General features: G+C 36.0%; 1 protein-coding gene and 1 pseudogene across 1 annotated transcript; one reads left to right on the top strand and one right to left on the bottom strand.

Annotated features, from left to right (window-relative positions):
- LOC121267223 overlaps positions 1-4,610 on the top strand; it is a 31,459-nt pseudogene extending 26,849 nt beyond the window's left edge.
- A 2,169-nt stretch (positions 4,611-6,779) lies between these two features.
- On the bottom strand, positions 6,780-19,305 carry LOC121267222 (lysosomal beta glucosidase-like). The gene is made up of 5 exons (XM_041171071.1): positions 19,161-19,305; positions 8,404-8,641; positions 8,081-8,285; positions 7,051-7,141; positions 6,780-6,962 (listed from the first exon to the last, which is right to left on the bottom strand). Exons 2-5 carry the CDS (start codon positions 8,621-8,623, stop codon positions 6,780-6,782), a joined length of 699 nt encoding a protein of 232 aa, XP_041027005.1. The 5' UTR covers positions 8,624-8,641; positions 19,161-19,305.
- Between the last annotated feature and the right edge of the window lie 4,822 nt (positions 19,306-24,127).

Genomic DNA, 24,127 nt, shown 5'->3' with positions numbered 1-24,127 from the left:
TTCTGATAATGTTATTCTGTACCTAACCTAAGCCTTGACCCAACCATCTTAAAATCTAGGAGTGATGCATTTTACTAGCAATAATTGATTTATGATATTATTTTTAACACACACTTGAGTGTTTGAATAACCATGAGGCTACTAGAATGAAGGTATTATGCAAGCATAAGTCCAACCTATTTTGTGTGTGTGGCTAGGAATACTTAGACAAATTAATTTTGGGGCTAGTTATGATTGATCTACATCATAACATTCTAGGAATTGGGTGTAGGCCTTTTTGGGATATAGACTGAAAATGGATGGGCAGTACTTGTGGCTAGATGATGTTATTTCCCTCAAGTATGCTCTTATTCTTATAACTAGAAGCGTTTGTTTTGGAATGATCCTTATATTTATGTATTTGCTCCATTGCCTTTTATTTCCTGGGGTATTAAAGTGGAAAACTGCCCCTTTCCCCCAACCAGAATTTTCTTGTTTCTTTCTCTTGCAAGCTTTTTCATATGTTTATACATAGACTTGTGGATCGAGTTGCCTAGGCTAGTGAAGAATCTCAATACCAAGCTTGTAATTATTTGGCTCTATTGATGCTTTGTATCTAAATTTGGTAGTTTCTAGTGGTTATACTCACTCCCATATTTGTATACTCTGGTACAGAAAGATTAATGGTGGTTAGCTTATGTAAAAAAAAAAAAAAAAAAAGGTCCAGGTGTGCCATCCATGATAAGTTGTGTAGTTATCATTTGCTCATTTAAATTTTAGCTATATAGTGAATATGTGCCTTTTCTTTTATCTTTCTGTAATTAAGCTAGTGGTTGCATATTGTGAAGGATTATAACTACACAAAAAGGGCATCTATATTTAATCGAGTGTTAGATCATTTGTTAGAAATATGGCATAATTGCTTGTACTAGTCCAATTCTCATCTTTCAGGTCTTAAAGGTACAACAGAGGATCCAATCTCTCCAGGCAGGGAGCACTATTCCAGAATGGACACAAACCTCAATTCATCAGCATTAGTACTGCAACATGTGTTTACTGCAGTAATGTGTCTTTTAGTCCGAAAGTTATCATCCACGCTGAACAATTATGTGGGATTTGTAATTACATCCTGTACTTGGGTTCTAGCACCATATATATCTGTATTTTGATGGCCTATGTTGATTGGTTAACCTAGTGGTCATATTTGTAAAATACAATATTAATTATGTATATATACATAATAGCTGTTGGTAATCTGAATGTTTTGTTGGATTAGTTTGATATATGTTGTTGCTTACATTTGTTGATGGATAATTGTGTTGAAGGAGGTTCAATATAGGAGGTTCACTAGTGATAGTGTTGATTTTTGGTTGGATTAATTGTTTTTGGAATCTTATTGGTAGGAAAGCCATTTTGTTTTTCAAGAAATCACACTGGTGAGAACAAACTTTTCAAGAAGAGTTGATTTGGTCAGAAATTATCTTTTCTCACCATCGTATTTCCCATTACTAATATTCTTGTGAAATGCATCTTTTAATGTTTAACCAAACTGATCGAAAAAGTAATTTCTCACGAAAGTTGTCATGTTAAAACCTCTTTTGCCATGAATTAATCCCGTGGGTAATAGTGGTCACTTTTGTTACAATTTTGCACGTTGGTGGAAAATGCTATTTTCCGACCAAGAGATTGTAGTGGAAATAAGAAGGTATAGACATGCGAATTTTTTTCCCATGAACAAATTGGTGGGTAAAATGCAAAAGACCCATTTTTTGCCACGAATTAATCCCTGTAGGAAAAAGTGGATCACTTTTGTTACAAATGAAATTCACCAGAAATAACTATTTACAATCAATCAAGTTGGTAGAAAAATCCTTTTTCTGACCAATTGATTGTAGTGGAAATTGTAATTTCCACTAGATGTTATCTTCTGATTATTTTTTTCCCATGAAGACGAAGGCGGGTAAAAACGCAAAAGACCCATCTTTTGTCATGAACAAATTTCGTGGATATAGTAGTGTTGCCACGAAATTATTTCATGGAGAACGGCATTATTACCGACCATGAGGTCATGTTAGAGGACTTATTTGCCACAAAATTAAAATGCTTTATCCGCCGTTCAAGTGGTGGCAAAAAGCTTGCTTTTCCCATGAACTAAAAATTTGGTGGAAAAAATATTTTTCCCCACCGGTTATATGTCACGAGTGTCCCACGGATCATTTTGGTGGGAACAAATGATTTCCCACGAAGTCTACACTTTTTCTGACCACATTCCCTCATGGAAAAAAATGAGATTTCTTGTAGTGCACTTGCTTCAAGGTGTGCAAAGTTCAGGTTCAAACCACTTTCAGAAGAAATCATGAGCAGTCGAATATTGCATATTTGCAAAGAAGAACGCCTCAATCTAGATGCCGAGGTGTAGCCATAATGTCTCAGAGTTTGTCTTTTGCTACATAATGTCTCAGAGTTTGTCTTTTGAAATAGTTTTTAGAGTAGATTTCTTCATTGTTTTGGTGTTAGGTTTTCTAACTTCATTAATATGATGCATAATTCTAGGCTCTTTCAACCTTGAGTTCTATTTCACAAGGTGATCTTCGTCAGGCTATTACGTACTTACAGGTGAGAACTGGTTTGTATTTTTCCTGTTGTGTGTTCAAGTTTGTAAATATTATCACCTATAAGAAAAAGTATGTGAATATTATGATTTCATCGTTGCTCATGCAGAAGAGCATTCTTTTTTAAATCGGATGCCATCTCGGCGTCTTAAATAATCTATTCTTGCCAAACTGGTTTGGTCCATACATTTTGTTGATGGTTGCTCCAATGAAGTACCCCCATCCTGTTAGTGGATAATCTTTCAATTCATCTCTGAAACCTTTCCTTCAATTCATCTCTGAAACCTTCAGCTTAAAATATTGGTTTGCAAAAAACTTTTCTTGGCAGTGCCAGATATACAGGTGCCACAAATAACCATTGTGTTTTCAATTTAATTAGTATTTTCTTCAATGCTCAACATACATTCATTTTGGCAAATCCGTGATAAAATTGGAAAAAAATTATTTGATTGATGATGATGGGTTGACTACTAGGAACTTTCAATATAGGTTTTCCATTTCATTGGTCTATGGTCATGGTTGAAATTGTACAGATTTTAAATAGTAGGTCTTCCAGTCAAAATACTGTTATTAATCTGGAGTATCAAAATTGTAAATTCTCAAGTGGCTTTATTTTATGTGGATCTTGGGCCTTTAAATAGCAATTAATAAACGGAGTACTAGATATGCTTTTGTGAGAGATCATGGGCTCTTTTGAGTAGAATTTTCAATGAAAAAGGTCAAATAAAAATAGCTCTGACATTGGAGCTTGGAGACACAAATCTTTGTCTTGTGATTAAGGGCTGTTGGATGTCTATACAGTATAATTGTACAATTTCTTGATGTTGAGCAATGTTACACTTTTCTTAAATCTTGTCATTCACAACCACACACGTTTCCCATTTAAAGTGGTTTTTTTTTCTATCGATCACTTAAATGACACCCATTTGAATCGTGTCATGTCACCAAGTGTGATTGGGAATGACAGATTGGGATGAAGAAGAGCATTTCTCAATTGTTTATTCTGTAGTCTTGCTTTTAAATTTAGTCCTCTTCATCCATTTATTTTTTCTTTTCTATTAACTATTCCATGGACACTGAGTTGGAGCTTAGTATGTAGATAATGACTTAAAGTTTCTAATCCGTCTTGGCATATTTCAGTTAGCTGCGCGATTATTTGGATCATCCATTTCTTCGAAGGATCTGATTAGTGTGCCTGGGGTAAGTTATGATAAAGTTTCAAAAGGCTTTGTTTGTCTTAACATGCATCAAAACCCATACACAAATTAAACGTGCATACACATACGTGCATGGATGCAATATGTGTATACATCTATATGTTTATCTGATTTAATTGTGGCTTCTACAGGCTTTTAATGAATAAAACCACCCTTTATATCCATGTGGTCAAGTATATAAGAAACTTTTCTCAACATCAAAGATTGTTGTGCTTGTGCACGCAAGCTTGTTTGAGACTGGGTGCAAGATGTTGGAAGTTTCATCCACGAATTTCACACCTGCGTGTTTTCTCTGATTCCAACATTTTGCCGTCAGTTCCATGCTTTATTGATGTGATAGTGGAACTTCATATCATCATTCAAACATTTTCTTTATTCGTTTTTCAGCAACCGATGATAAATATAAGTACTCTCCATAAATACAAGGACTTTTTCCTCCAGTTTTAGAAGCCCCGCCATGTGGTTAACTCCTAAACGCTTTATTATTAGGTCATTCCACAAGAGTTGTCAAGGCATTCCTTATAACTTGTAAAAGCGGTAACTTTGTTGTGGCAAACAAGGAAGTCAATGATATAATTGCAGAGGGATATCCGGTCTCTCAGATGCTTTATCAGGTTTCCAAATTATACTTTTGTTAGTGGTTCTTTACCAGTTGCAGTTGGTAGATAAAGATACAAATAATCGAATGCTTTTTTTCCAGTTACTTGAGCTGGTTGTTGAGGCAAATGAAGTATCAGATGAACAGAAGGCTAGAATTAGTAAGAAATTGGCTGAAGCAGATAAGGTTAATTATCTAGTTTGAACATTTTTTCAAGCATTTAATGTAACATCCGGGCTCTAATCCTAGTGTACGTTGAAGCCCAGCCCAGAAGAGCCCTAGACCATTCGTTTTGGTGAGTCTCTTCTTCCCTTTGTGTTTTCTTTTCTCTTCTCTTCCAGTCAGTTTTCCCCCTCTCTGTTCACTCCCCGATTTCTCCTCTCTAATCTCCCCACATTCTGCAGTTACTTTCGGTTCCTCATGTGAAGATTTTCCCTTGCCATTTCGATTTTCTTCTCCATACCACATACCGATTCATCCTCACTCCGATCCTCTCCCTCTTACTCATTTTTTTTTTTTGGTTCATCCTTTCGGGAACTGTTTTTCCTTGTTTCCTCTCAGTGTATCTGCAGAAGCTTGCTACAGCTTCTCTGTTTTTCCTTTTTTGCTGCGACGGTGAGTCATCTCTCTCCCTTCTCTGTTTCTCTGTCTCTCCGGCTACTATGTGACTGATCGTGGGTCTCTAGAAATCGGGTATTGCTGTTGGCACTTGCACAGACCCTCTCTTTCACTTGTTGCTCCTGGCACTCGCACTGACCCTCTATTTCACTTGGTTTTGCTTTGATTTGTGTTCACACACACACTCACTCTGTTTTGGTTGTCGTGCACACACACTCAGCTTTCATCCCTCTTTGCACAGGCCATTGTCTACTTGTTTTTCCTTTAGGGATTCCAGTGAATTTTGGGCTTAAGTTACAGTGGGTTGCTTGGATTAAAAGATCCTATTTTAAATCCTCAAAACCTAAAATTCTTATAATTCCTAAAATACTATCATTTTCTAAATCCATCAATATCCACTTAATCGAATTCGTACCAAATAAGATATTTAATCGAACAAGTAATAAGACAATTATGGAACTCAATAAAAAGTAATATTTAAAATATCTAAAATACCAACAACATCTTATAAATTAATAGAATACTTAGACTACTTTTAAAAAAAAATCTTATACAATACGCCATGAAAAACTCCCCTCTTAAAAAAAATAGGTTACTTCCTTGAGTTAACAATATTATTAAAAATATTATCTACACAAAAAAATATTTCATGAGACTTAAAACAAAACTCATTTAAACATAACCCAAAAATGCCTCTCATCCGAAAACATAAATCTGGGAACTACACTAAGGGTAAACTGGTAAGTACCCAACTATTAGGTTAACACTTTCCATATATATATATATATATTATATATATATATATATATATATATATATAATATGTGCACATAAATAACTTATAAGAATAGACCAGACGAACAAACACATGGGATTAACACCCAGTATGCAGCGGCAGGAGCTTACCCAAGGGAAACTGAGGCACGAGTGGAGGGGTAAGGCACGACGAGGCTGGTTGGAGGGACCGAGGTGGCGCGGCAGAAGAGCAAGAGGAGCTTGGCTGAGCACGAGAGAAAGAGAGGGAGTGGTGAGCGAAAGAGAGGGCGGAAAGAAAGGAGCAAGTAAACCTAGAGAGATGCTCACCATGAGAGGTTGCTCCGGGCTGAGGTGGCCTGTGGGTGTCCAGCGTCCTTTTCCGTGCAAGTGGTGACAGCTTAGAGCGGTTGGCGAGGTATGGCTGTCTGGTGGTAAGAACTCTCTGTTTTGAGATGCAAAAACAGAGGTCCTTCGTTGTGTTTGAGGGTGGTGTTTTTCGACGTGGGTTCATAGCTGACTATGACGGTGAGGTCTAGCCAGAGGTTTACATGAGTTGGATGAACCGGGAGCAACTACGTGGAGGTGCTGGGGTGGCACGACAGTGCACGGTTGGGGGCTTCGTGCATGCATGGGTTGCGATGATTTTGTATGGGGGCAGCGTGAGTTATGGACGGTGCAACGGCTGGAAAAACAGAAGGGCACGAGGAGGTTTGAAGCACTAGGCACTATCTCACATTGGTGGGTGGTGGCAAAGGGAGTCGACGGCAGCAACGGGATGGCTGAAGAGGGCAGCAGTAGCAACAAATGACACAAAGCAGTTTCTCTATGCATGGGCTAATGTATGTGTATATATATGTGAGTGATGGAAACCCTAAGGGAAACGCTGAGATGAAGAAACGTGCATGCCAAGGACGTGAGGAAAACTCTAGGGGAGAAAATAAACAGAAAAGAAAATGTGCGTGAACAATAAAAAAAGGCTCGAACAGAAAACTCGAACACTCAATTGGGTTTTTCATATGCATAAGCCCAAAAATATATAAAAATCAGGCTTGACTGGGTCCGGGTGTTACATAGTGGGTATGTCCCTTGTAACCCTGGTATAATCTTTGTCATTGCCTGAACAATCTTGGGATCTTCGCTGTAGCTTTTGTAGCATCGACCCCATCTAGGATCTCTACAAACCTGCACAGGCAAAAGTATTTAGGACTCAACTTCAGTTGAAGAGTCCGCCATCCCGATAGCAAGCAGTAGATGGATTCAACTTAGTTACCGCTATACAAGGTGCAAAAACATATGGGATGCCTGTAGCTCTAGCTTCAAGTGCAGTTGCAGCCCCAATCCTCTTAACAAGTTCAGGGTCTCTGGTCAATCAGAAGGAAGCTTGATCACAGGTGATACATTTTAATGATAAGATTGATTAAATAGACATCAATAGATTCTTACTGTTCATGGATTTCTGATATTGCAGTTTTTGGACATACTAAAAGCCAGCAGTTAAGAAGAAGAGAAACAAAAAGAAATCTAATGCCATGTTGTTCTTTTCCTAGGTTCTTCAATAATTAAGCAACTATAAAGACTAAAGGCCAGCATTGAAACACAATGGGAAAAAAAACCTACTGTTGGCATACATGCAATCATCCATCACAGAATTCGACAGTACATGCCAATGCATTTCCCTGTTCTTTCCTATGTTTGTGCTTTTAAGACAGACTATAATCAACACTTTTTTATAAATTCAAAGGAATCAAATTATTGATCAACCATGCCTTTTGCTTTGCGCATTTTTCTTCATCTTCAAATATGGATTTTGCATCTTCAGCCTCTAGGGAAAGCTACTAGCTCTTGATGTTGTCAAACTACATACATCCAGCTTTACTTTAATTTTATTTAATTGTCGTTAGGTATACGTTATAACAATTTGTTTCATCTACAAAGCATTAAAATGAACAACTTCGACCAATATCAGCATCCGACAATTTCTGAATGAAAATTACTGCTAGGGAGCTATTTGAACATATGGACAATAAAATGATTATAAGTAGCAATTTTATAGCAATGAAATTAATTCACAATTTTATACAAAACTAGCCATTTACCAGTTATAGTTGAACAAAGAAGTTTTCCTCAATATTCAGTACTAAGACCAGGCCGAACAAACAAAGATGGAAATATTAATATTGGGAAACTCATTGCCAATGGCTTGTGCACTCCCAGGATTAGTTGGGATACTGTTCTCGGACGCCTAATGCCAATAAAAAAAAAAAAAGATGGAAATATCAATATCAGGTTGCTTTTCTTGCCTGGTAGCGCCAAGTCCAACATTGTGGGGAAAAATTGTTGCCTTGTAGACATTGTTGTGGCCATGAACAGCATCAATCCCATAAATCATTGGAATTCCAAGGCGAGTCGATATAGAACCCTTTTGGTATTCACTCACCATGTTAATCCAAGTCTCTGCAGAAGCCTCCTTAGCTGGAACACACCCTCCTCCACTTAAGATACTCCCTGCCAACCGAAGTATTTTTCTTTTAAATGCTCATTACCTGCAAATGCGACACTTTTAACACTCTGTTTCTTCCCTTGAAGTCACATACAGAAAATAAATAGGATAGGTGATTATTACCAATGAAGTACTTCTTCATCACCTCAGCTGATGCAACACTGCGGTCAATCTGCACCATTTGGCCAATCTTTTCCTCCAATGTCATCCTGCGCATTAAATCCTTGATTCGAACATTCACTGGCTGTTTTGGGTCTTGATATTTCACGAATTCTGCTTCTATGAAGGCTGCCCAAAAACATAAGAGCAGAAGCCCCATCAAGGAAATGGGAGATCCCGCCATTTCCTGTTTGCAAAATGCCTTCATATTGTAACGAAGAAAAAATAATGAGGATCATAGCCAATAAGTTCCTCGAGTATACCACATGGTCAATGTATGAAAGGATTAAAGATAAGTGCATTAAAAACAAAAAAAAAAAAAAAAAAAGATACATTTCAAGGTAAAACTTACAAATCACAAACTATGTCATATATTAATTAAATGATTAAGCTCACAATTTTCCGTTAGCTTAAGTTTACTAGATAATTGGTAATTTAGCAGGGTACGCTGCGTTTAGTTTCCAAACTCAACTGAGTTCAGTCTAATTTTAATCTGAGTCTAACGTCCAAACACCCAGCTCTCAAATTACTAAACTTATCACAACTCAAAACCTTTTTACATATGGGACCTACAACTTTTTCAACTTTAAACATCTTTATACGTGAGACCCACAACCTTTTTCAATTTCCCATAAAGGTACTAAACTCATTTTAATATCCAAACGCACTTTAAACTCAGTTTAGATAGACCCCACATAATTTCCTACACTACTCAACTCACTACTATTCATAAAGAACTCAATTCAGCTCAACTCAGCTCAACATCCAAACGCAGCCTAAAGCAATGCTTCTGAACTAAAAACTTTGACAACAAATTGTAGCTCCTTCCAATTAAGTACTTCGCTAGGTCTAGTCATTAGGCAGAAGTTTAATCCCACATGAGAGGGGAAGTGTTAGTATATTAATTATATGATATACGCATCACTTCCAATAATTCTAAGCTTTTGGGACACTCAAAAACTTGACAAATTAAGCTATGAAAAGTAACCACAAAAAATAAATGAAAATGAAATAAAGAAAGGGGGCAAATATAGACAAGGGAACATTTCAATAAATGCTCCCAAGATAGAAGGCAGAAGTTGATGAAGTTAAAAGGATGTCATTAGAAAAAAGAAAACTAATTTCGAAATACAAACCAAATTTTGATGCAAAAAGCACGCGTATACGGTGCATCTGAAACATAAAGAGGTACATGGTGGATAGTGAAAAGAAAGTAGGAAAACCATGTAAACTCGTATACCAAGAATATGATTCTCATATACTGTATTGGGTGTTATATTGGGTCAACAAATAATATGAGTGCCCCCTTCCCCATTTTCCCCTTTCATAGTCCATAAAAAAGTTGTTACGACATTAGTCTTTTAAACATTGGCCAGCCTCGTCAACATTTTAACTAATGTATCTGATTTTTCTTTGATCCCAAAATCTAAATATATGACCCAAAGTTATTTTTGAAGGAATAGAGTCTTTAGCTGGTTTTTTTTTAAAGGCTATGTTGCTTAGATAAATTTGAAAAATTATGTTTTTCCTTTTTTTTTTTTTAAGAAGAATTCAATGCATCAGCCACTATTCACTTTCATAGGTCACACCTATAGCTTTTTCTCATAGGGTGTGGGGGTATTTTTCATAGGATGTGGAGTGTAAGATAGTTGTTACAACTTAGAAAGATATGAAGTGAAGTCATCAACTGAGAAGAAGAAATTATGAATTGTATTATTGTATTCAATTTGGAGTTAGAGCTTTGCTTTTATACATGTAAAATACTGAAGGCTATAAAGGTAAAAACATCATAACCAATGTACCTAATTAACAGAATTAGTTATCTAATAGTCCCCCTCAAGATGAATTGTATATATTATGCACATTCATCTTGGACAAAAGAGAAAAGAAAGAAATAAAACCCAATGGTTTAGTTAGGATATTTGCAACTTGATGAGCTGAAGATACATGTAAAGTTCGAATAATGCCAGCTTGTATTTTCTCCCTTATGATTTGACAATCTAACTCAATATGCTTTGTTCTTTCATGAAACACTGGGTTGGCAGCAATATGTAAAGCAGCTTGGTTATTACAGAACAATAGTGAAGACTTGGAAAGTGCTTGATGCAAGTCTGAAAGTAGAGAAATAATCCAAGTGATTTCACATACTGCACATGCCATGGATCTGTATTCGGCTTCAGCAAATGACTTGGAAATAGTTTTCTGCTTCTTTGATTTCCAAGACAAGTGAATCTCCAATGAACACAAAGAAACCAGAAACTGATCTTCTTGTGTCAGGGCAGCTAGCCCAATCCGAGTCAGCAAACGCTTTTAATTGAATGGAAGAGGATGCTGAAAAAAAAGTCTTTGTCCCGGTGCCTTTTTAATGCATTTCAAAATTCTCATAGCAGCTTGCATGTGTGGCACTTGAGGTTGATCAAGAAACTGGCTTAGATGATGCACAAAAAAGGTAATGTCTGGTCGTGTATTGGTAAGATACAATAATCTTCCAATAAGTTTTCTATAACTTGTGCTATCTTCTATTAATTCCCCATCCCATCTTCCTTGCTGAGCTTACAGTGAGTATCCATAGGAAAATTTACTGGTTTGGAACCAAGTAAACCAGCACTATCTATAAACTCCAAAGCATACATTCTTTGACATATGGAAATGCCTTGTTTGCTTCTAGCAATTTCCATACCCAAAAAATACTTGACAGGGCTAAGATCCTTCAATTTAAACTGATCATTAAGAGCAATTTTAATTGATTCTATAGCTGCCATGTTATTGCTAGCTAAAAGTATATCATCTGCATATACTAAACAAATTCAGTTCCTTTTGCCTTGTGAATAAGGACTAGTCTGACTTGGATTGTTGAAAACCAAGTTGAAGTAGGGCTGCTGTGAATTTGGAACTCCACTGTCTAGAAGCCTGTTTCAGGCCATAGAGTGACTTCTACAATTTACACACTCTAGTGTCCCCGTTTTGAAGATATCCAAGTGGTAACTTCATGTAAACATCCTCATCTAAGTCTCCATATAGAAATGCATTGTTGACATCAAGATGAATAAGATGCCAACCATGTATTGCAAGCCAATGATAAAAAACACCTTATTGTCACCATTTTTGCAACAGGAGAAAAAGATTCAAAAAAATCAAGACCCTCTCTTTGAGTATATCCTTTTGCTACTAGTCTTGCCTTATATCTCTCAATTGAACCATCAACCTTATATTTAATTTTATAAATCCACTTACAACCAATTGGAATTTTATTTGGTGGGAGTTCAGTAAGTGTCCAGGTGTGATTTGATTCTAGAGTAGCTAGTTCAAGGGACATAGCTTCTCTCCAATGAGGATGATGGACAGCTTGATAATAAAATTCAGGTTCTATTTGAGATGAAATGGATACACTGAATGCATGATGTGAGGATGACAATTTTGAGTAAGATATAAAATAAAAAATGTTGTAAGGAGTACCTGCTTGCTTACAGAACATACCTTTAGGAGATGTGTTAGAGGTAGAGGTTGCAAGATGGCAATGATAATTCTGCAAATATCCAGGAGCTTTATGCTATCGAGTAGATTTTCTCACTTGATGAAATTGAGTTTCATCTTGAATATTGAGCTGGTTTGTGTGTTTGAAGAAGTAGTATTTGGTGAATCAATGATGGTAGGTTCAAATTGAGGTACTGTTTCAGGCTGAGGTGTGGGTTGTCTATTTGTAGTAGATATTGTTTCTGGAATGTATTTGGGTATCACAACTTGAGATAGAGCAAGAGAGGATTTAAGATCAGAAGAAAATGGAAAAACTGTTTCATGAAACACAACATCTCTAGAAATAAGGAATGAATTTGACTCGAGGTCAAACAATTTGTATCCTTTTGTGCCAAAAGGATATCCTTTGAATATATATTTTCTAGCTCTAGAGTCAAACTTGGATCTGTTTTGAGTAAGAGTTGAAGCATAACATAATGAACCAAAAACTTACAAGTTTGTATATGAAGGAATGTTTCCATATAAAACTTCATGAGGTGACTGATTATTTAGAAGAGGAGAAGGAATCTTATTTATTATATATGTGGCTGTGAGTGTACATTCACCCCATAAATTTGAAGGCACATTTGATTGAAACCTCAAAGCTCTAGCTACATTGAGAAGATGTTGGTGTTTGCGTTCTACTATGGAATTTTGTTGTGGTGTTTCCACACAAAATTTTTGATGGATAATACCTTTTGAAGAGAAGAAATCTAACATATTAAACTTTGGACCATTATCAGTTCTTACACACTAATTTTTGCTTTAAACTGTGTAAAAACCAGACTATAAAAGGAATTGAAAATATTCCTCACATCTGATTTAGACTTCATGAGATATACCCATGTTGATCTTGAATGATCATCAACTATTATTAGAAAGTATCTAAATCCATCATGGGTAGGAACTGAGAAAGGTCTCCATATATCACAATGCAGTAATTGCAAAGGAGAGCTAGCATTGTAATTATGAGTATGAAATGACAATCTTTTCTGTTTTGCTAAGGGACATATAGAACAATGATTTGTATGTACCTCTTTATTTGGAAAAGAAACATCTGGAATTGATTTAGAAAGAACTTGCAATCTAGCTAATGATGGGTGGCCAAGTCTACAATGCCAGAGATGGAATTTTGAGTTTATTACAGAATTGGTATTTGAGAAGGTAGAAAAACTGTCAACAGCATTAGCTTGTGGTTGTTGCAGTAGATATAGACCAGCAACTCTTCTACCCTTCCCAATCATCCTCCATGGGGTAAGGCCCTGAATATAGCAATCATTAGATGTAAAAATAAAATAACATTTCTTATTGGAGGTTTGTTTGCTGACAGAAATTAGATTATATGAGAAAGATGGCACACATAGCACATCTTTTAGAATTAACTGATCAGATATTTGTACACTTCCAATATGTGTAACTGGAACATTTTCACCATTTGGAAGTTGCACAGAAGAATTGCGTTTCTAAGTAATGTTTGTAAAACAATCAACTGAATGGATTATGTGGTCTGTGGCACCTGTATTGATGATCCAGGTGTTTGGAATTGAAATGCTTGGCATGTTTACATTAAAAACCAAGCTGGAAACAAATTTATGGGATGAATTTATACTTGCTGAAGATGATAACAGGTTTGGAATGGAAGAGACAATTGCTGCTTGGTGATTATCCTGAGATGGTTGTTTGTTGTGGATTTAAGCAAGTAATTCCTGACATTCTTCTTGAGAGAAAGGCAGTGAATTTGTGGATTCAAAAGAATTACTCACAGATTGAGCCATGACTTGATTGGCTGTGGAAAATTTCCCTTTCTGCTGTCTATAGTTGGGAGGATACCCATGGATCTTGGAGCATTTATCAACCGTATGGTTGGTCATCCCACAGTGAGTACACATCAATTTTTCTTTTCTTCCTTGCTGCCTCCCAAAATTCTATCTAGGATTTTTTACTTTCTTACTCAAGAATGCTGTTGTTTCAACATTAGATGAACGTGTAGATCCAACTTCTTGTTGTTTCTCCTCTTGGATAATTAGAGAAAATACTTTGGAAAGTGGTGGCAGTGGATCTATAAGCAAAATCTGTCCTCTAATGATAAAGAAATTTTCATTCAATCCCATAAGGAACTAAATGACATGCTGTCTTGTCTATGTTGATATTCTAAAAAAAAATTGACAGCACCACAACTGCAAGATTTTAATGCTCTACACGTACAATTGGGAATCTGATTGTAGTTAAGTAATTCATCCCATAAGCACTTAAATTTTCGATAGTAAGCACTTATAGATAACTGATCTTGTGACAGTGAAGTAAGATCCTTCTGTAGTTGAAAAATTCTTGGCCCGTTTCCATGAGAAAATTGATTCTCTAATTCTTCCCACATTTCTTTTGCAATTGTTGCATATATAATTGTTCCTACAATGTCCTTCGAAACAAAGTTCAAAATCCAAGACAATATCATGTTGTTGCATCACTCCCATGATTCATACAAAGGATCAGAATTAGCTGGCTGTTGTTTAACTCCACTGATGAACCCCATCTTGTTCTTTGCCTTCAAAGCAATTTGCATTGATCTACACCATGTGTGGTAATTATCCCCCGTGACGACTTGAAAAACCAACACAGAACCAGTCGAATCTCCATTCTGCAGATGGTAGGAATCCGCTAGTTGATCACACGTGTGAACAGAATTAGAGTTTGGCACCACATTAGCCATCGCAGCGAGAGAAAAAAGATGGAACCCTAGAGTTTCATCTCTGATACCATGTTAGAAAGATATGAAGTGAAGTCATCGACTGAGAAGAAGAAATTCTGAATTGTATTATTGTATTTAATCTGGAGTTTCAACTTTGCTTTTATACATGTAAAATACTGAAGGCTATAAAGGTAAAAACATCATAACCAACGTAACTAACTAACAGAATTAGTTATCTAATAGTTACTAATGAGAAGAATTTTTTCTTTTTTAAATTGAGGAAGCATTTACGACTGCCCATAGTTCCACCCTTTTGGAAAAAAATAAAAGAAAAGCTATTTTCCCTCCTCAAGTGTACCGCTTGCCAAACATTTTTTATTTTTATTTTTATATAGGAATTAAGGAAGTGATTTTAAGTGTATTGGAGAGTATTTTTTATTATTTTAAAATATTTAAATATATTAAAAATGTGAAAAAAAAAACTCAAAAATTGAAAACGGTAAAGTTGAGCGGGCTACTCTGGGCGGCAGAGTAGCCCGACTCAATAAATAAATAAATTAGTATTTCAACACTGAATTCCAGAAGATACCGCAATACTGTGTAAATTTTCAACTTCAATGAGAGAGTACTTGCTATCCTAACGATATCAAATTAAAAATAATTTGGAAATTAAATTGGATGCATCCTCGTTTTGCGAATTCTCAATTCGATCTTTCTTTTTTTTTCGCAAGATTCAAAAATATATATTTAGACATAAAGAGTCTGATACAAACATAGGTATTCCAAAAGTCTGATACAAAAAATTATCTAGATACAAGAGGATCTTTTCCACTGTGAAATTACAGTAGAGATGCTGGCATTTGTATTAGTGGGATGTTTCCAAAGGCTTATATTGCCGTTGCCCATTGCGCTAGATTATGCGCACATTGATTTTCTGATCAATGAATTTTCGTCACTGTCCATTCTTTAAAGTAATTTAAATGATGTCTGATGTCATTTATGATGGGACTCAAAATCCATTCTTGAACAAGAGAGGAATTGGAGATTGCTTGGATTGTCACTTTTGAATCTCCTTGTAGTACTATCTTTTCCAGCTTTATAGTCTTTCAGCTTCTTTAATAGCCATAAGAGCTACACTTGCTTCTCCTTGATTTGGGCTGACATTATTAATGAAATCTATTTTGACAAAAATTGCATCTCCATTATCTTTCCAGCAAATGGAAGCAATGATGGATCCTTCTTTTCGAATCCCCACATCAAAAGTAATGAGGCGATATCCAGCAGGGTGTCTCACGTCATTTTCATCGATCAGATTATCCTTTGCTGCCCAAGCTCTTGAATGTTGTGAATATGTTGTAAAAACATATTCAACATATGCATGGATACAGGGGGTTGATTACTTATGGACCACCTTATTTCAAAAGAACCAGAGATTATCCATTGCAATGATGGCCAAGATTTGGAAATCTTGATGTTCCTCCTCTGGAATCTTAAGATTAGTCAAAGATTTGAGAATATTGTTGATCCAGATAGAAATGGGTTGAGAAGCAAAAAGAGATATATCAATGGGCCATTTGGACTTTCTGCATACTACTCTGGAATACAGGCAGCTGAAAAAAAAGTGATGGATATTCTCAGGTTCGGTGTTGCACAAAGGACATGTGACATGTTCATCAGACAGTTGAAAGACTAAATTTATGAGACCCTTCATTGGGAGGATATTGTGGCAGATTTTCCAGAGAAACAATTTGAGTCTATCTTGAATTTGTAGTTTCAGATATTCTTCCAATTAGTGAACTGATTTGTAGATTCTGTTGGACCAATTGTATTAACAAGGGCTGCATAGGCCGACTTTACAGAGAAGGCACCTGAGGAATGATGTATCCATTTAATCTTATCAGGGATATGGTGAAATCTGTGATTTGCGAGAGGAATTTTTTGTATTTCTCTTGAGGTATGTTCTGAGAAGATGGTATTTAAAAGCAAAACATTCCAGCGCCTAGGTTCTTCAAGAATAAGCTCAGAGACCAACATTGAAGGGTCAATTGGGAAATAGCTAGGATTTGGAATAAGGATATGGGATGGAAGGGTTGGAATTCAAGGGTCACTCCAAACTCTTGTAGAGACTCCATTATTAATCTTAAAACATATGTTGTTTTGAATGAAATCTCTATGTTTCAAAATACTTTTCCAAAATCCAGAATCATTAGCCTTAAGGGAAGCTTGTAAGAAAGAAATGTTATTGAGATATTTCTTTGTTAGAACTTCTTTCCAAAGACTACTGGAGCCATTTACGAAAGACCAGGCGAATTTAGACACAAAAGCATAATTGAAAATGGAGATTTGTTTGAGACCGAGACCACCCATGGATTTAGGAAGGCATATGGATTTCCATGGCTTAGGATTGAATTTGTTTTTTTGAAGGTCCTCAAAACCCCACCAGAATCTTCTGAAAAGAGTATCAATCCTTTTTGTCATGAATTGTGGAAACAACATAGCGGACATGACATAGAAGGGAATCAAACTAGCAATAGCTCTTATTAGGGCAGTTTTAGAAGCTTGAGAGAGAATTTTTGTTTTCCAACCCTGGAGTTTTGATTGAATCTTTTCAAAGATTTCTGTAAAGAAATTTTTTTTTCTCAACCCCACTCAAGAGAGGTGATCCCAAATATTTAGAATTAGAGGGTGAGACTCTAAATTCTCAGGAGTTTTTGACAATGTTAATTGAATCCAAGGAGATATTCCTACTGAAATGGAGGGATGATTTTTTCTGGTTAATAGTTTGCCCAAACCAAGAATTATAGGTATCAATACAGTCTTCAAAAGCTTGAACAGTATGGGTTGAGACTGAACCAAAAAGAAATAAATCATTCGCAAACATCAGATGAGAGATGGAAGGACCATTCCTAGACAGCTTGATGCCCTTTAATAGATTGAGATTTTCTTTATTGGCAATGAGCCTAGAGAGCACTTCAGTCCCTAGGATGAAAAGGAATGAAGATAGGGGATCTCCTTATCTTAATCCCCTAGACGGTTGGAAGAAATCATGGAGAGACCCATTAATGATGATTAAGTAGGAGATTGTTGATATAGATTCTTTGATCCAATTGATCCATTATTTTTTGAATCCAGCTTCTCTCAATTCGATCTTTCATTTCATATATTATCTGGAAAATAATTGAGACTGCTCCACGGCCCACGGGTAAATTACTCCATGTGCATCATGCTCTCTTCACGTGCTTTTGTCAGGCTAGCATCATCACGTCTAATAATTAAGGAAAAAAATATTTTTAACGTTATCGCAAAATTTATCAATTGTATTTTTTTATTTAATTATTAAGTGAATATTTTTTTAATGAATTTGTGATTTTTTTTTTAATCTTTAAAGAGTTCAAAAAAAATTACAGAACTTTTGGTGACTTTCCTATGTGCGTGTAGTATACCCAAAAATTAAAATCTAAAAGATTATAGTAAAATGTTTAATTTTTTTCTATTAAATTTAATGGACAAAAAGGAGATCTCATTCTCTCTCTCCCTCTATCGCAACCACTACAAGAAAAGAAAAATATATTTAATTATAGTTTTTCAAAAATAAAATAAAAATATTATTCTAAACATTAGATTTTATCGTTTTAAATTACACTTGATCTATCATATTTTAAATGACTATTTATTAAGCAATAGAATCAGTACAGATAAAAAAAAAAAAAAAAAAATCATGAGAGTTTAACTCAATAAATTAGAAAAATAATATTTATTTGAATTATGACATCATAAATGAGCTTGTGCTATTAAAAACAGGCACAAAGTTGAAACCAAAAATTAATGATATACCAGAAAAAAAAAAAAAAAAAAAGGTCATTACATCTAAAAAGCTCCCGGCAAATTCCAAATTAAACGTTGAGCAACGAAAACTCCAAAAACAGAGTTGAAGGAATATACATCGGTAATATGATAATGAATCGCAAGAATCCAATCGGAAATGAAACAGTGGACAGTTGCTTCATAGAGAGGAATCAAAGTATACTTTCGTCCAATAGAAAACTACATGATACGCACATCACATAGCAGTAGCAGTTTCCCCTTTTTTGTTCTCTTGCATTTGCCATCTCATTGTCCAACAAAATAAATTGAAAAAGAAAAGGGAAAATACAAACGAAATGAAAATCAATTTAGGGGAAAATTACTGTCTAGGGAATGCGATCAAGATCATGCTCACAAAATTATTAGAATGTGAGCGGTTCCTTCGAAAATTTGATGGGAAGTAAAAGAAATTGAACTCCGAATCACACTGGTTTTACCGCTCTTTTGATTTCTATATAAGATACAAACTCATCAAAACTCAAATGAATGCTTTCCAATCTCCAGGGCACCAAGGAATTCAAGATAAGTACTATAAATCTTTACAGACACTTATCTCAGCAAACAAACAGAGCATCAAAGATTTTGCACACAGAAGAAGAACTAGAATCGTAGGTGTGAGAGAGATGGAGAAGGAAGAGAGAGAAGAGTTTCAACTTACAGAAGTGTAAGAGAAAACCCAAATGGGATAGCCACTGCGCGTCTGCTACTTCAGAGAGAGAGAGAGAGAGAGAGTCAGGTTAATTGATGGGAGCTGTAGTTTGGAGAAGAAAGCTGGATTGAGCTGGTATTTATAAAAATAAAAATAGAAAATGCCTTCTTTTATTCCAGTGGAGAAGAGGTAGGCTATTTATAGTGGTAGGCTATTTATAGTTCCACAACGGCTCAACCTCCTAATAATATATTTTCCATTCATTTCAATTTTTACAAAATTTGTAGTAATATATTAAAGAAATATATTTATCTTTCAACATTTTATATTCTTCTATTTTGTAACATGAAAGCATTACTTTTTATGATTAAGGTTATCTTTGGATATAAAAAGTATCACATTTCATCTCATCTCATCTAATCATTTATATTTTTCTAAATTTTCATATAAAGTATAATAACTAATTCAATTGTTCAAATTATAAAATAATAATAATATTAAAAAATAATATTCTAACAATATTTTATTCAATTTTTAATTTTTAACTTTCATCCCATCTCAATTCATTATTCAAAAATAATATTCTAAATTTAGGACTTCTATCTTATAAAAGAAAGATATATATTCGTGAGGTTAGAACCCGTTGAACTACAAGTCATACAATAAGATTGTAATTTATTTAACAAATAAATCGACATTGAAAAAATGAATACAAATATAAGTAATTAAAAAAAGAGATAATTATGATCTAATCGTAATAGCTAGTATTTGGCTCCCATTAATAGTAAAAGATATTGCTCGTTTGGTTCGTTGACTGCATTCAGTTTAGTTGATTTCGGTTTAGATTTAGATATTTTTTAATATCTAAATACTTAATTCTCAAATTATTAAATTCATCTCAATTCAAAACTTTTTTACATGTGAGACCCACAATATTTTTTAACTTAATATTTATTTACACGTAGATTCATAATATTTTTCAACTTCTCATAAATACATTTAAACTTATTTGAATCAAGATAAAGACGCAAGGAATGAAAATATTCGAAGTGTTTTTTTTTTTTTTTATGTTTATTGTACATTGTGGTAGTATTTATACACTAAGAAACGAATATTTGAGTATAACAGAATTCTCAAGATTAAATAAAATGGTGACACGTATAGAGAAATTCTTCTAGACTATTCTGCATTGCTATCATGTACTAGAGTGGCCTTTGGTAGAGCAGGAGCAGCTACATCTTTTGGTGGAGCAGAGGCTACGTTTGATGGTGGAGACACTGCAGGTTCATTATTTCTAATATGCCATGCGAGCTAAGTAGAGCTGGAAGAACTGTGAGGCTCGAACGTAATGAACAGAATCTGGAGGTTGACAAAGGCTTTATAAAAATGTCAGCTAGTTGGTCCTTGCTTGAGAGAAAAGAGACTTGAAGGGCTTTAGCATGAATCCAATCTCGTACAAAATGACAATCAGTGTCAACATGTTTGGTACAAGAGTGCATCACAGGATTAACAGACAGATATGTTACACCCAAATTATCACAACAAAGAATAAGAGGTTTGGAGAAAAAAACTCCTAACTTAGATAAAAGACCCTGCAGCCACAATAATTCACAGGAGGCATGTGCCAAGGCTTTATATTCATCTTCGGTACTCGATCTTGCAATTGTAGACTGTTTCTTAGAGCTCCAACAAACTAGATTTTTGCCATAAAAGACACAATATCCTCCAATGGATTTTCGATCATCCGGACAGTCGGCCCAACAGCATCAAAGAAAGCAGCCAAAACAGGAGTGGGAGATGATGTAATGGCCAAACCATAATCCATAGTATGCTTGAGATAGTGTAAAATACGCTTAACAGCTTGCCAATGGGACAAGCAGAATGCATGATAAACTGGCACACCCGATTCATAGAGAAAGCCAAATTTGGTCTTGTAAAGAGTAAGTATTGCAAACTTCCAACTATGTTTCTATAGAGAGACGAATCTTCCATAGAAGTAGAATCAAAGGCTGACAGTTTTGTGGAGGGAGACATAGGGCTACTCACAGACTTACAATTGCTCATGTTAGTTTTCTTAAGCAAGTCAAGAATATATTTCCTTTGTGATAAAACAAGTCCAGTGGGATTTCGATGACATTCAAGATCCAAAAAATAGTGAAGATCTCCCAAGTTCTTGAGAGGAAAATCAGATTGTAAAATCTCCACAAGTTGAGCTAACACACTCGGATTAGAGCCAGTGAGAATCACATCATCCACATACACTAAGAAATAAATTGTCACTGATTGATGCCTATAGATGAACAAAGAGGCATCCAATTTCGAGACACTAAATCCCAGTTCTAAGAGCCGTCAACTAAGACGCGCATACCAAGCACAGGGGGCTTGTTTTAGGCCGTATAGTGCTCTGTTAAGTCTGCAAACATAGTTCGGGAATTGTGGGTGAACAAATCTTAGTGGTTGTGACATGAATACTTGTTCATCTAAGGTACCGTGCAAAAAAGCATTTTGCACATCCAGTTGTTGAATCCGCCAACCAGAGGACATAGCAATTGAGAGCACTAACCTGATGGAAGTTGGCTTAATGACAGAGCTAAAAGTCTCCAAGTAGTCGAGCCATTCAAGCTGGCTGTAGCCCTTGGCTACGAGTCCGGCTTTCCGACGTTCGATCGAGCCATCCAAGTGATGCTTGGTCTTGAAAATCCAACGACAACCTACAAGATTTTGGTTAGATGTAGGTGGAACTAGAGACCAAATATTGTTAGATAAAAGAGCATCAAACTTGGATTGCATAGCATTTCGTCATTCCTGATGCTTTAAAGCCTCTGTTACGGAAGTGGGCTCTTCTGGTATCTCAGCAGAGATGGTATGAGCTTGTGGTCGGGGCCATGCGATGGTGCCATCGTTGCGAATTTTTGGGAAGTGGAGTTTTGATTTGGCTCGAGCTTGCATATGGTGTAGAGAAGAAGGGGGGCATCGGGGTAGAAGCTGAATGAATTGGGGAAGATGCAGGTGGCCTAGATACAGGTGTGAGCGGGCTAGGTGGATTCATGGGCTCTGATGGTGATGCTAAGGATTGGGAGGAAATGGTATTTTGGTTAGGTGGGTTAGGTGAAATGAGAGACGGGTTTGGGCTAGAGGCTATGGGTTGGGTTGTGGGGAGTGTGGATCGAGAAGAGTTAATGGGCCCGTGTGAGTGGTTTGAGTTGCTGAAGCTGGGAGGTGTGTTTAAGATTGGAAGAGAATATGAGTTGGGTTGAGGTCTCGAGGACGAGCTAGTAGTGTGTGTAGAAAAATAAAAATGCATTTCATCAAATAACACATCTCGTGAAATATACATATGGGCAGTAGGTACATGGAAACATAAATACCCATGATGATCTGAACTATATCCAAGAAAAATACAGGGAAGTGACTGATATTCCAATTTATGATGATTATATGGCCTAAGATTAGGCCAACAAATACATCCGAAAGATTTTAAAAATGTGTAATCTGGCACTTTGTGAAATAAAATTTCAAATGGAGATTTATTATTTAAAACAGGAGAGGGAAGACGATTGATGAGAAACATTGCAGTTGTAAAGGCATAAGACCAATACAAATGTGGAGTGGATGAGTGTACAAGAAGAGCTAATCCAGTTTCAACAATGTGTCGGTGTTTTCGTTCTACCGACCCATTTTGAGAATGAGCATAAGGACACGAGAGACGATGTGAAATACCAAAAGATTGTAACATTATATTTAAAGATCTATATTCACCACCCCAATCTGATTGAAAAACTCATTTTTTTTGTATTGAAAAGAAGTTCTACATGATGCTTAAATGATAAAAAAAGTAGATGTTACATCAGATTTGCATTTCAAAGGGAATATCCACATAAATCTGCTATAATCATCTACAAAAGACAGATAATAACGAAAACCACCTCGAGATAGAATTGGTGCAGGACCCCAAACATCAGAAAATAGAAGTTGAAGAGGAGCATTGGAACGAGATGTGGACTGATTGTATGGAAGTTGATGAAGCTTTGCTTGACAGCAGGAGGAACATAACCCGGACGTGGATGATGAGTGCACTAGAAGAGAAACTTTAGAGATGGTTTTATTAACTAGTTGCATAGAGCGATGTCCGAGCCTGACATGCCATTGAAAAGGAGATGCTCGAGTACCCATGTACGCTGGAGGAGATGGAAGATCATATGGAAACACATACATTCCATCCTTAGTATTGCCTTGGAGCAGAATTTTGTTGGAATGAGAGTCCTTCACACGGAAAAAAGTAGAGTAAAATTCAAAGAAAACGTCATTATCTTCACAAAATTTTCTAACATAAATTAAATTCTTAGAAATAGAAGAAATATGATAAAGTTTTGAGAGCTGAAATGAGCTGAAATGGAAGAGGGTGGAGGTGATTGAAAGCTTTGGTTGAACCTGTTATAGCACATGAGAGAGGTATGGCCTGGTTTAAGACAAACTTGGCATGTGGGATGGGATGGTGAGAAGTGGGAAGGTGAGAATCGACCAGCGTGACGACCACGACCACGTCCTCGGTAACCTCCTCTGCCTCGATAGAACCCACGACCCCTATTTTGATTCTCAGTGAGCGGTTTGTAAGTGACATTTGCAGAGAGTTCCATAGTAGCTGTGAGGCCAGTGAGTTGATGAGAAAGCTTGGATTCATGAGTGAGCAAATGACTGTACACCTGAGGTGGACTTAGAGGACCCACATTGGTTGTTATAGAGGTGACTACAGAATCGAAATCGGAACCTAAACCAGCCAAGAGATATGTGATAAATTCAGAAGATAATAAGGGTTTACTAGCTGCTGCAAGTGTATCTCGGAGGAGTTTTGTCTTTTGGTAATAATCTGCTATAGAGTCCGAGCCTTTCTTCAATGTGGCAAGTTGATACTGCACTTGCATGAGACGTGCTTGAGATTTTGCAGCAAAGAGATCGGCTAGTGTGACCCAGATCTC

The sequence above is a fragment of the Juglans microcarpa x Juglans regia genome, chromosome 5S (assembly GCF_004785595.1).
Source record: "Juglans microcarpa x Juglans regia isolate MS1-56 chromosome 5S, Jm3101_v1.0, whole genome shotgun sequence".
In the NCBI taxonomy this organism is placed as follows: Eukaryota; Viridiplantae; Streptophyta; class Magnoliopsida; order Fagales; family Juglandaceae; genus Juglans; species Juglans microcarpa x Juglans regia.
Note: the sequence above shows the minus strand (reverse complement) of the source record. Positions and strands in the feature narration are given on the sequence as shown.

Excerpts from the sequence above, each read along its gene's own strand:
- LOC121267222 (XM_041171071.1), bottom strand. The coding sequence starts at position 8,623 with ATGGCGGGATCTCCCATTTCCTTGATGGGGCTTCTGCTCTTATGTTTT. Across the intron at positions 8,286-8,403 it reads GATGAAGAAGTACTTCATTG|GGAGTATCTTAAGTGGAGGA; the intron begins GTAATAATCACC and ends TTCGGTTGGCAG. Across the intron at positions 7,142-8,080 it reads GTTGGACTTGGCGCTACCAG|AGACCCTGAACTTGTTAAGA; the intron begins GCAAGAAAAGCA and ends CTGATTGACCAG.